The sequence below is a fragment of the Lactuca serriola genome, chromosome 7, assembly GCF_051521515.1.
Source record: "Lactuca serriola cultivar US96UC23 chromosome 7, Lser_US96UC23_V15, whole genome shotgun sequence".
Lineage (NCBI taxonomy): Eukaryota > Viridiplantae > Streptophyta > Magnoliopsida > Asterales > Asteraceae > Lactuca > Lactuca serriola.
Window position 1 is genome coordinate 15,050,615 of NC_136414.1, and position 12,756 is coordinate 15,063,370.

Sequence of the window (12,756 nt, forward strand, 5' to 3'; positions counted from 1 at the left end):
ATAAAGTAGTAGGAATCATATCAAGGTTTGCGTACATAAAAAGAACGTCCAAATCTGACTTCGGATGAGGAAGTTATGAATTTTTGAAGAAATTCCTTAATCACGTCATTTTAATAAATAAATAATAAAAATGATTTCGGAATTTGCCAACGGAGTCTAAACGAAAGTTGTAGATCTTGGTCTCACCTTCGCGTGGATATAAAGAACGTCAAAAACGGAGTTCGTATGAGGGAGATATGAATTTTTGAAGTTTATTTAAAATAAATATAAATTTAATTATAAACTCCCGGTATTATCCGAAGGGGAGTCATCGGATAGGACCGAAGTACGCCCTGCGTACCTTCGTACGCCCCGCGTACTAAGATCAAGGGCCTCGGATCGTCCACGTCACCCTATCCGAGGTGTTCGACCCGTCTGACCCGTCCGAAGCGTCCGACCCGCCGTCCCATCCGACCCGCTGTCCCGTCCGACCCGCCTCCCCAGCGACCCGTCCCATCCGAAGCCGAGGCAGTCGAGGCTTCGGTCATGCATGACGTACGCGTACGCGCTGCGTACGAGCGTACGCCCCGCGTACCGAGGCAGTTCAGCCTTCCTATAAATAGAATGCGAGGCTTTCCGAAAATTTTGCTCACTTCTCTCTTTTCTCTCACGATCTTGCCTCGATTTCCGTGCCCGTTAAAACCCGAAGCTCTGGTCTTTTTGATCAAGTCCCGAGGGTCGATTTTACTCCCGAGATTCCCGAGAATCCCGAGAAAAATCCGTTTTCCGAGACGAAACTCTGCCCGGTTTTTCCATCTCGCTTTCTTCAATCAATCAAGTGAGTTCATACCCCCTTAATTTACCTTTTAAATACTTTATAAATTCTTTTATATGCTTTCAAAGGGGGGGGGGGGGTGGGAATACAAGTTAAATACTTATAGTTATTGCTTCAATCACATGTGATTGCATTAATCACATGTGATTAATAACTAGGGAAAACAGTGATTTTATCACCGTTCAAACTGTCTATCAAACTGTTTTACTTCAAAATGTTTTCCAAACCCATTTACTTTTCAAATTATACTACAACTGTGATTTAAACAACTGTTCCTTATACCTAAACTGTTTTAATCAAATCTATGCCTTTAAATTGTTTTATAGATTGACATCAAGTCGATCTTTCTTTAAAAATAATACTTATGTTTCAAATGTCTTATAAATACTTATTTATGCTTTTATATTATAAATTGCATGCCCATATATGTATAGATGTATAAATAATGTTTAAAGGGCTTAGGAAGGCCATCCACCCTATTTCCTTTTCCTCGATTTGGATGTGGTCTGGTGGGATTTCGGGTGACCATCCGAAGGTCGTTTCCATATTAATTATATATCAAATATACATATATAGACATAAAAGTACTTCCATATTCATACGTACTAGACGCTCCGTTAGTAAGTTACCATCGGGGTAACACAGAATCATACTATTACAACTGCTAGATCAATGAGTCAGTTCATTCATGAGTCTATACTAGGAAGAGAATATATACAACTATACTATGAGAACATATACAACTATACTAGAACGAGAAACATTTCATCACATATGCAAGAATACGATAACAAATGTGATCCACTGTATCGGAGCATGCCTTAAATGTCATGGCCCGAGTTGTAGCCAGAATTCTCTTGGAGGGAGAGCGTTGAGTTTGCGTATAGATCTATACTGGATTGACTATCCTACACCTTGCTGCTAGCTACAGCCGGACCTGCAGGTCTGCGGGTGCCAAATGTCATTCCGTTATTACGACCGTTCTTTATGTCGTTGTTATCAGTCGATAGTATGGTGCAATTATCACATTTTTACCTTAATATAAATCCGGTTTAAGGTAGTTAGTACAGCAGTAGTTACTAGAAAACTAAACAACAGTACTACAAAGATTTACCCATTATATATTTTTAGTGATAACCTCACTTGAACTTTAATGTACAAACTATATTTTGTTAAAAGATAGTTGCACTTGAGAAATCACACACTTTTACAACAAGCGAACCTACAAAACAGTTAAAGCCTTGGTAGAAGGCTACTATCTTAGAAAATATAGGTTTTTCTGAGAGATTCAAACTTTTACAAACACTTACATACATGAACTTATACTTGAGACATGTTCAAACGTTTTTGATAACAGACACCGACATTAAAAATACTTATGAACTCACCAGCTTAATGCTGATAAACTCTTTCAAAATAACTTGTATTCTCAGGTCATCAGTAGACAGGTACCGATGCCAGCTTTTGAGATGATGGAGCGCACTCAAGACTCATCATTTTATTATTTTGATTTACGTTATATTTTTGGTGTCTAAAACTGTACAGAACACGCATGTATTAAATTTATATATTTTCAATGGATGATGTTGTTTGCTTATTTACATTTACTGTGTTGTGATTACCTTACATGACGTCCTCCGCCCCAGAACGTTTCCGCCGTTCTTGGTTTTGGGGTGTGACAGATTGGTATCAGAGCATTGTTTATAGTGAATTGAGTATATCAACCCATAAAAGATATACTAAACTATAAACCCATTAGGGATTAAACTCTGACCCAGAGTCTATACTTTAAATATTAAAATATTTAATTAAGTATACTAGTCTGCATTCATACTAAAACCAGTGTCACAATGACAAGAACAAAAGTATTACGATTGTTAGATATCACAAGTGAGCTCGGGGATGTATGGTTAGTCCTGGGAATGGCATAGCTTGATCAACTATGCTGGTCCTAGGAGTGATTAGCACATGCCCTAGAATGGTTGTGATAGGTTAACAAGTCTAAAAACCTACCAACAATACCTCAAGAAGATCAGTAAAACTTAAACTTAAAATACTATAGGTGTATTTTGTACTACTAGTTACACGTATACTATATTCGTATACCTCTCTTCTCGCGTAGATCTAATGGCTAGATTCCATCAAGGCGACCAGTACTTTCCAAATGAAGGCAATGCCGGGTGGATCGATGAAGAGCCCGATGATGAGCATCCAATCCCTTTGGATGATCACCTCGAAGAAGGCTTTTCTGATGGATCCGACTCTGAGCCTGAAGTCAACAACCTACCGCTAGTAAGTCAAGCCCCGAACAACAACCCTCGACCAGCGTTTCCAGGTCCTACTCCCTTGTGGGCAAACAACTTGAATCGCTGGAGTGATGAACAGGGTCAACCCTTACCATACTTGGGGGACCGAAGCTTTCACAACGTCAGCGACGGTGGCTCTGCTGACCGGACTCTGCCTGTCATTATCCACAGAATAGCTTGTGAAGTCGAGCAAGGTCGAGCAGCCATCGACCGGGTCATAGAGTTTGATGCCATCTCAGGTGTCAACACAGTCCGTATCTGCCGTCTTGAAGAAGACATGGAACGGACCCGAAGAACAAATAAAACCCTGCAGTAGCAGTTGGCTGCCTCACGAGCTGAAATTTTGGAACTTCGAGCTCGTCAGAGGACTCAGGATCGACACATTCAGGAGGTGTTTCGTCAAGTGCCCGACCGCAGTACTCGCCCGGGATTTTCCCATCGCCGTTGGTTGATGTCTAGTACATCTCCGTCTTTTAATTTAAGGATAGCCTTTAACATCTGTGCTCCAAGTAGCACTTGTGTGTAAAATATTTCTAACTTTCCGTACTCAAATTTGAAATCTAAGAACTGTCAAACTTTTCTATATGGTATGATGTATGACCTACTGTTAGGTCGATTTTCCCTGAACTTATTACATCAGTAATACCAGTATTTTTTTTGAGATCTATCTATCTGGGGAAAAATCTATACACTTGTGCTTTCCTACTAATATTTCTTATTGTGGTTCCAAGCACTCTTTCAACTGTTGGACTATGTTTAGTTAGTCCATGTGTCACTCTCACGTTGCTTACAAATTGATTCTGACCGTTTTCTTATCTTTATAAACTTATAGCTGAAAGATGCCTCCTCGCAAATCTCCCAGGAATAATCCTGCACCACCACCTCCTCCGCCTCCGGTCATCGATACTATAGCCCTGAATGCTGTCGTAGCTGCAGCAGTGGCAACTGCCATGGCTCAGTATCACTCTTCTGATGCCAGCAGAGGTGGAACCCCTGTGGAGTCAACACCGGTTGAAACCCCTGTGCGCTCGAGAGAGTGCTCATACAAGGATTTCACAAATTGCAAACCGAAGCCTTTTTACGGCACCGGCGGAGTCATTGCCCTCTCGCAATGGCTCGAGAAGACTGAATCAGTCTTCGAAATCTGTTCATGTCCTGCGGCGAGTAAAGTCAAGTACGCCGCATGCACTTTTGAAGGAAAGGCCCTGTCATGGTGGAACAGCCATGTTAAGGCACTAACTCTCGTCGTAGCCAACGACATGGGCTGGGAAACAATGAAAGACCTCATGACTGAGGAATACTGCCCGAGGGGCGAGATCCAGAAACTGGAGCAGGAACTCTGGAACCTGACGATGAAGGGCACCAACGTGGTCGCTTATACTGCTCGATTCAGCGAGCTGGTGGCCCTCTGCCCCAATATGGTTCCCACCGAGGGGAAGAAGATCGAGAGGTACATATGGGGGCTAGTGCCTCTGTATCAGGGGAATGTGCTAGCGTCAAACCCCGCTACCTTCGACAGTGCCAAACGATTGGCACAACGACTCATTGACCATGGAGTCAAAACCCCTGCAACCACAACCACCCTAGCCATCCCGGAACCCTCCAAACCCGCCGATGCTAAGCGGAAATTCTGGGATGAAAAGAAGAAGCAGCAGGCTGCCAAAAAGCAGCAAATGATAGCAATTCATGCCGCAATAACCCCTACTGCTGCTACTACTGCTCCGGTGAGTCGGTATGCTGGAAGTTCGCCCAAGTGCAACAAATGCAACTACCACCACAACGGCCCCTGCCGTGAAATGCAGTGCTCTAACTGCAACAGGAAAGGACACACCGTCCGATTCTGTAAGTTCCCGGCACAACCTATCAACCAAGTCCCTAGCTCTGGCGCGAGCCCAACCTGCTATGGATGTGGCGAAGCAGGCCACTTTAAGAGGGACTGCCCCAAAGCGAGGAATGCGGGAGGAACAGGGAGGGTACTAGCTATAAGCCACGGGGAAGCAGTTACTGACCCGACAGTGGTGACCGGTACGTTCCTCCTCGATAACTCCTATGCATGCATTCTGTTCGATAGTGGAGCGGAGCGAAGCTTCGTAAACCATAAATTTGCTCGTATGCTTAATCAACCACCGCACACACTCAAAGAACTATTCACAGTAGAAATGGCTAATGGAAAAACTGAAAATACGAGTAGCATATACTTAGGTTGTACCCTAACTCTAGTTAACCATTCATTTCCAATCGACCTCATGCCAGTCTCAATAAAAAGTTTCGACGTTATCATTGGCATGGACTGGTTAAGCCTTCATCGTGCCGACATCATGTGCTTCGAGAAAGCAGTCCGTCTAAACCTTCCGTCTAACGAAACTCTTATAGTCTATGGCGACAAACCCGGTGCAAGTCTTCGCATCATATCAAGTATTCAAGCACAGAAATACCTGCGTAAGGAATACCATGCATTCCTTGCTCACGTCGTCGACACGAGCCTCGAAATGAAAGAACTAAAGAACATCCCTGTAGTGAGCGACTTCCCCGACATTTTCCCAGAAGAACTACCCGGGTTACCTCCGCAACGACAAGTCGAGTTCAGAATCGACTTAGTCCCAGGAGCTACCCCAGTAGCCAAGTCGCCCTACCGCTTAGCACCAGCTAAGATGCAGGAACTCTCTGGTCAACTTAACGAACTGCTCAGCAAGGGCTTTATAAGACCGAGTTTCTCACCTTGGGGAGCACCGGTCTTGTTCGTTAAGAAGAAGGACAGATCCTTCCGTATGTGTATTGACTACAGAGAACTCAACAAACTGACGGTCAAGAATCGTTACCCTCTGCCTCGCATAGATGACCTATTCGACCAACTGCAAGGGGCGAACTATTTTTCTAAGATTGATCTGAGATCCGGATATCACCAGTTACGAGTGCTAGAGGAGGATGTGCCGAAGAACGCCTTCCGAACTCGTTACGGACATTACGAGTTCGTGGTGATGCCATTCGGATTGACCAATGCGCCCGCAGTCTTCATGGATCTGATGAATAGAGTATGCCGACCCTACTTGGATCAGTTCGTCATCGTCTTCATTGACGACATCCTGATCTACTCCCGAAGTAAGAAAGAACATGGCGATCATCTGCGACAAATTCTAGAGACTTTACGAAAAGAGAAGCTTTATGCGAAGTTCTCGAAATGTGAATTTTGGATCCGGAGAGTTGAATTCTTAGGACACGTAGTAAGCGAAGAGGGAATCCACGTGGACCCATCCAAAATTAAAGCCATTGAGAACTGGTCAGCACCGAAGACGCCTACAGAAATTCGTCAATTTCTAGGTCTCGCTGGCTACTACCGCAGATTCATTCAGAACTTCTCTCGAATAGCGAAACCTCTTACAACCCTAACCCAGAAAGGCGTGGCCTTTGACTGGGAAGAGAAACAAGAAAGAGCGTTCCAAACACTCAAACGAGCCTTGTGCACCGCACCAATACTATCCCTTCCCGAAGGAATAGAGGACTTCATAGTTTATTGCGATGCATCGAATCAAGGGCTCGGATGTGTTCTGATGCAGCGAGGTAAGGTCATCGCCTACGCCTCGAGACAATTGAAGACACACGAGGTTAACTACACGACCCACGATCTTGAACTAGGAGCAGTGGTGTTTGCTCTGAAGATCTGGAGACATTACTTGTATGGAACGAAGAGCACTATCTTTACCGACCACAAGAGTTTACAACACATTTTCGATCAAAAGGAGCTCAACATGAGACAACGACGGTGGGTCGAGCTACTCAGTGATTACGAATGCGATATTCGTTATCATCCGGGTAAAGCCAACGTAGTAGCAGACGCCCTAATTCGGAAGGAATATTCTGGTCGCAAGATCAAGTCGTTGTCAATAACCATCCATTCACACTTGTCTAAGCAAATTCAGGAGGCTCAACTTGAAGCCATGAAACCTGAAAATGTGACGAATGAATCCCTTAGAGGGATGGACAAGAATTTAGAAGCCAAGGGTGACGGAGCCTTATATTTCATAAACCGGATCTGGACACCGAAACACGGTGGTTTCCGAGACTTGGTCATGACCGAGGCGCACAACACTCGGTATTCCGTCCACCCAGGTTCAGATAAGATGTATCTAGATCTTAAGAAGCTATACTGGTGGCCTAATATGAAAGCAGAAATTGCTACCTTCGTAAGTAAATGCCTTACTTGCGCAAAGGTTAAGGTCGAGTACCAGAAGCCCTCTGGCTTACTGCAACAACCAGAGATCCCGGAATGGAAGTGGGAGCGGATCACTATGGACTTCATAACCAAGTTGCCCAAGACGACGAGTGGACTTGACACCATATGGGTCATCGTTGATAGATTGACCAAGTCTGCACACTTCCTGCCTATCAAAGAAACCGACAAGATGGAGAAACTTACAAGAACATACATTAGGGAAATCGTATGACTGCATGGTGTACCTATGTCCATTATGTCCGATAGAGATAGTAGGTTCACCTCAAGATTTTGGCAATCACTACAACATTCCCTAGGAACGAGGCTGGACATGAGCACAGCCTACCATCCTCAGACCGACAGACAGAGTGAGAGGACCATCCAAACACTGGAAGATATGTTGCGAGCCTGCGTGATTGACTTTGGGAAGGCGTGGGATGCTCATTTACCCGTTGTCGAGTTTTCCTATAATAACAGTTATCACACGAGCATCAAGGCTGCTCCATTTGAAGCTCTCTACGGCCGAAAGTGCAGATCCCCTCTGTGCTGGGCTGAGGTGGGTGATACCCAATTAGCCGGGGGGCAAGCTTCTGACAGTAATCTCACCGGTCCGGAGATCATTCGGGAAACGACAGAGAAAATCGTTCAGATCCGTGAACGATTGAAAGCCTCTAGAGACCGACAGAAGAGCTACGCTGATAAACGAAGAAAACCTTTGGAATTTCAGGTGGGAGACCGAGTCCTTCTCAAAGTCTCACCCTGGAAGGGTTTGATACGCTTCGACAAGCGTGGGAAACTAAATCCAAGGTATATAGGGCCTTTCGAGATTCTGGCAAGAGTCGGCCCCGTAGCTTACAAACTCGAACTACCAGACGCACTTCGTAACGTACATTCTACATTCCACGTATCTAACTTGAAAAAGTGTCTATCCGACGAGACTCTTGTAATCCCACTCGACGAGATCGAAATCAACGAGAGCCTCAACTTCGTGGAAGAACCTGTAGAGATCATGGACCGTGAGGTCAAGCAGACAAAGCAAAGTCGTATCCCTATCGTGAAGGTTCGCTGGAATGCCAAGCGAGGACCGGAATTCACTTGGGAACGTGAGGATCAGATGAAACTGAAATACCCTCACCTTTTTGCTTAGTTATTTGTAATTTCTAACTTGCTTAAAATTCTAATTTCGGGACGAAATTCCTTCTAACGGGGGGATGATGTGACAACCCGATATTTCGAGTCAATGTAATGTAAAACCAATCAAATTTAGGTCAAAATGTAACCTTCCTAAAATCTTATATGGGTTAAATAAAGTAGTAGGAATCATATCAAGGTTTGCGTACATAAAAAGAACGTCCAAATCTGACTTCGGATGAGGAAGTTATGAATTTTTGAAGAAATTCCTTAATCACGTCATTTTAATAAATAAATAATAAAAATGATTTCGGAATTTGCCAACGGAGTCTAAACGAAAGTTGTAGATCTTGGTCTCACCTTCGCGTGGATATAAAGAACGTCAAAAACGGAGTTCGTATGAGGGAGATATGAATTTTTGAAGTTTATTTAAAATAAATATAAATTTAATTATAAACTCCCGGTATTATCCGAAGGGGAGTCATCGGATAGGACCGAAGTACACCCTGCGTACCTTCGTACGCCCCGCGTACTCATATCAAGGGCCTCGGATCGTCCACGTCGCCCTATCCGAGGTGTCCGACCCGTCCGACCCGTCCGAAGCGTCCGACCCGCCGTCCCATCCGACCCGCTGTCCCGTCCGACCCGCCTCCCTAGCGACCCGTCCCATCCGAAGCCGAGGCAGTCGAGGCTTCGGTCATGCATGACGTACGCGTACGCGCTGCGTACGAGCGTACGCCCCGCGTACCGAGGCGGTTCAGCCTTCCTATAAATAGAATGCGAGGCTTTCCGAAAATTTTGCTCACTTCTCTCTTTTCTCTCACGATCTTGCCTCGATTTCCGTGCCCGTTAAAACCCGAAGCTCTGGTCTTTTTGATCAAGTCCCGAGGGTCGATTTTACTCCCGAGATTCCCGAGAATCCCGAGAAAAATCCGTTTTCCGAGACGAAACTCTGCCCGGTTTTTCCATCTCGCTTTCTTCAATCAATCAAGTGAGTTCATACCCCCTTAATTTACCTTTTAAATACTTTATAAATTCTTTTATATGCTTTCAAAGGGGGGGGGGGGAATACAAGTTAAATACTTATAGTTATTGCTTCAATCACATGTGATTGCATTAATCACATGTGATTAATAACTAGGGAAAACAGTGATTTTATCACCGTTCAAACTGTCTATCAAACTGTTTTACTTCAAAATGTTTTCCAAACCCATTTACTTTTCAAATTATACTACAACTGTGATTTAAACAACTGTTCCTTATACCTAAACTGTTTTAATCAAATCTATGCCTTCAAATTGTTTTATAGATTGACATCAAGTCGATCTTTCTTTAAAAATAATACTTATGTTTCAAATGTCTTATAAATACTTATTTATGCTTTTATATTATAAATTGCATGCCCATATATGTATAGATGTATAAATAATGTTTAAAGGGCTTAGGAAGGCCATCCACCCTATTTCCTTTTCCTCGATTTGGATGTGGTCTGGTGGGATTTCGGGTGACCATCCGAAGGTCGTTTCCATATTAATTATATATCAAATATACATATATAGACATAAAAGTACTTCCATATTCATACGTACTAGACGCTCCGTTAGTAAGTTACCATCGGGGTAACACAGAATCATACTATTACAACTGCTAGATCAATGAGTCAGTTCATTCATGAGTCTATACTAGGAAGAGAATATATACAACTATACTATGAGAACATATACAACTATACTAGAACGAGAAACATTTCATCACATATGCAAGAATACGATAACAAATGTGATCCACTGTATCGGAGCATGCCTTAAATGTCATGGCCCGAGTTGTAGCCAGAATTCTCTTGGAGGGAGAGCGTTGAGTTTGCGTATAGATCTATACTGGATTGACTATCCTACACCTTGCTGCTAGCTACAGCCGGACCTGCAGGTCTGCGGGTGCCAAATGTCATTCCGTTATTACGACCGTTCTTTATGTCGTTGTTATCAGTCGATAGTATGGTGCAATTATCACATTTTTACCTTAATATAAATCCGGTTTAAGGTAGTTAGTACAGCAGTAGTTACTAGAAAACTAAACAACAGTACTACAAAGATTTACCCATTATATATTTTTAGTGATAACCTCACTTGAACTTTAATGTACAAACTATATTTTGTTAAAAGATAGTTGCACTTGAGAAATCACACACTTTTACAACAAGCGAACCTACAAAACAGTTAAAGCCTTGGTAGAAGGCTACTATCTTAGAAAATATAGGTTTTTCTGAGAGATTCAAACTTTTACAAACACTTACATACATGAACTTATACTTGAGACATGTTCAAACGTTTTTGATAACAGACACCGACATTAAAAATACTTATGAACTCACCAGCTTAATGCTGATAAACTCTTTCAAAATAACTTGTATTCTCAGGTCATCAGTAGACAGGTACCGATGCCAGCTTTTGAGATGATGGAGCGCACTCAAGACTCATCATTTTATTATTTTGATTTACGTTATATTTTTGGTGTCTAAAACTGTACAGAACACGCATGTATTAAATTTATATATTTTCAATGGATGATGTTGTTTGCTTATTTACATTTACTGTGTTGTGATTACCTTACATGACGTCCTCCGCCCCAGAACGTTTCCGCCGTTCTTGGTTTTGGGGTGTGACATATTTCTTGAATGTTTATCCTCTGTAATTTTAGTCATTATCCTCTCCTTTGTTTTCGTTAGTTTTGTTTCCTCTTGTATCCATTTAATCCTCTCGGCTGTTTAATGAGAAGATAATTAAAAACCATCAATTTCTAGATGGTATTAGAGCGAACTCAAAACCCTAAATAAACTTGTTCTTCCTCTAAGATAACAGGATCCGATCCAAAAGACAAAAGCGGAGAAGGCTCCAGCCCTCCGATTGATCATAACTCTCCATTCTACCTTCACCCATCCGACGTCGTTAAACAAATTCATGTTAATGAAGTACTCACAGATTCCAACTATGTAGATTGGTCACAGGAGATGGAAAACTTCCTCTTCGCCAAGAATAAATTTGAATTTGTCGATGGGACCATTAAGAAGCCAGAAAAGGGAGCCAAGGATTACATGTTATGGATGAGGTGTGACGCCATGGTGAAAGGATGGCTTACCGCTGCCATGGAAAAGCATATCCGGGACAACGTCAAATACACCAACACTGCGTCTCAGATGTGGGCTGATCTACATGAACGATTTGGCAAGGAAAGCTCTCCTAGAGCTTATGAAATCAAACAGAAAATTGCTTCGACGAGACAAGATGGAACCTCCGTTTCCAGTTATTATACGAGCCTTCATACTCTTTGGGATGAAGTATCGTCGATTCTACCTTTCCCCAAGTGCTCTTGTGACGGGTGCTCATGCAACGTTGGAAAAGAAATAAACGAGTTTCAGGAGAAAGAACGTTTATACCAATTCCTCATGGGACTCGATGCAGAATATGCAGTGATCAAAACACAGATCCTTGCAACAAAGCCCACACCATCCTTGACCACTGTCTATCACTTGGTTGCAGAAGATGAAAGACAAAGAACTATCTCCAACGACAAGAGAGCACCACCCGAACCTGCTGCTTTCAAGGCGTTCCAAGGAAAGAGCACTAACTTTAACCCGCCAAAGGAAAGGAATTTTCAGAAAAGCTTCAAGGAGAACAAAGAAAAGATGGAAGATGAACAATGCACATTTTGCGGTAGAAACAGGCACAAACGAGATGGATGTTCCAAACTTATCGGTTACCCGGAGTGGTGGCCAAGAAAACAAAGGAGAGGATAATGACTAAAATTATAGAGGATAAACATTCAAGAAATATGAATATTCTATATCTAACCCATTTAGGTAGTTTATTTTGGGTTTAAAACAAAAATATAATATTACCTCAATTTAAAAGAATAAGTTGTGTGAAAATAATTTTTGTTTTTTTGAAGATGCTAATTTTCATTTCTGATCAATATTCCTTTTGAATTTTGAATGAGTTGACTAAGTCAACCTAAAACAATATATATTCATTTTTGGCTTTTTTCTTTATATTTCGATAATGAGTAAGAACTCCTTTTACAATATTCGCCTTCAATCATGATTGTTTTCTTTTTCACCTGTTGTATGGTTTTTAAAATAGTTTATATGATTATTTTTAGAACATTGAAGTTCATTTGAAGACTTATTTTTAACAATGACATTATTACTTCTTTTACTTCTATTTGACAACATCAAAAAAAAAAAATTAAATAAGACCGGTATTTTGTATATTAGATCGTAATCAATGAGAAGTTGAGAA

At 42.2% G+C, this 12,756-nt stretch overlaps 1 protein-coding gene across 1 annotated transcript; it reads left to right on the forward strand.

Annotated features, from left to right (window-relative positions):
* Nucleotides 1-11,468: 11,468 nt before the first annotated feature.
* On the forward strand, nucleotides 11,469-12,254 carry LOC145063752 (uncharacterized). Its single transcript, XM_079011339.1, has one exon. It carries the CDS (start codon nucleotides 11,469-11,471, stop codon nucleotides 12,252-12,254), a length of 786 nt encoding a protein of 261 aa, XP_078867465.1.
* Nucleotides 12,255-12,756: the final 502 nt, after the last annotated feature.

Coding starts and splice junctions, on each gene's coding strand:
- LOC145063752 (XM_079011339.1), top strand. CDS start 11,469: ATGGAAAACTTCCTCTTCGCCAAGAATAAATTTGAATTTGTCGATGGG.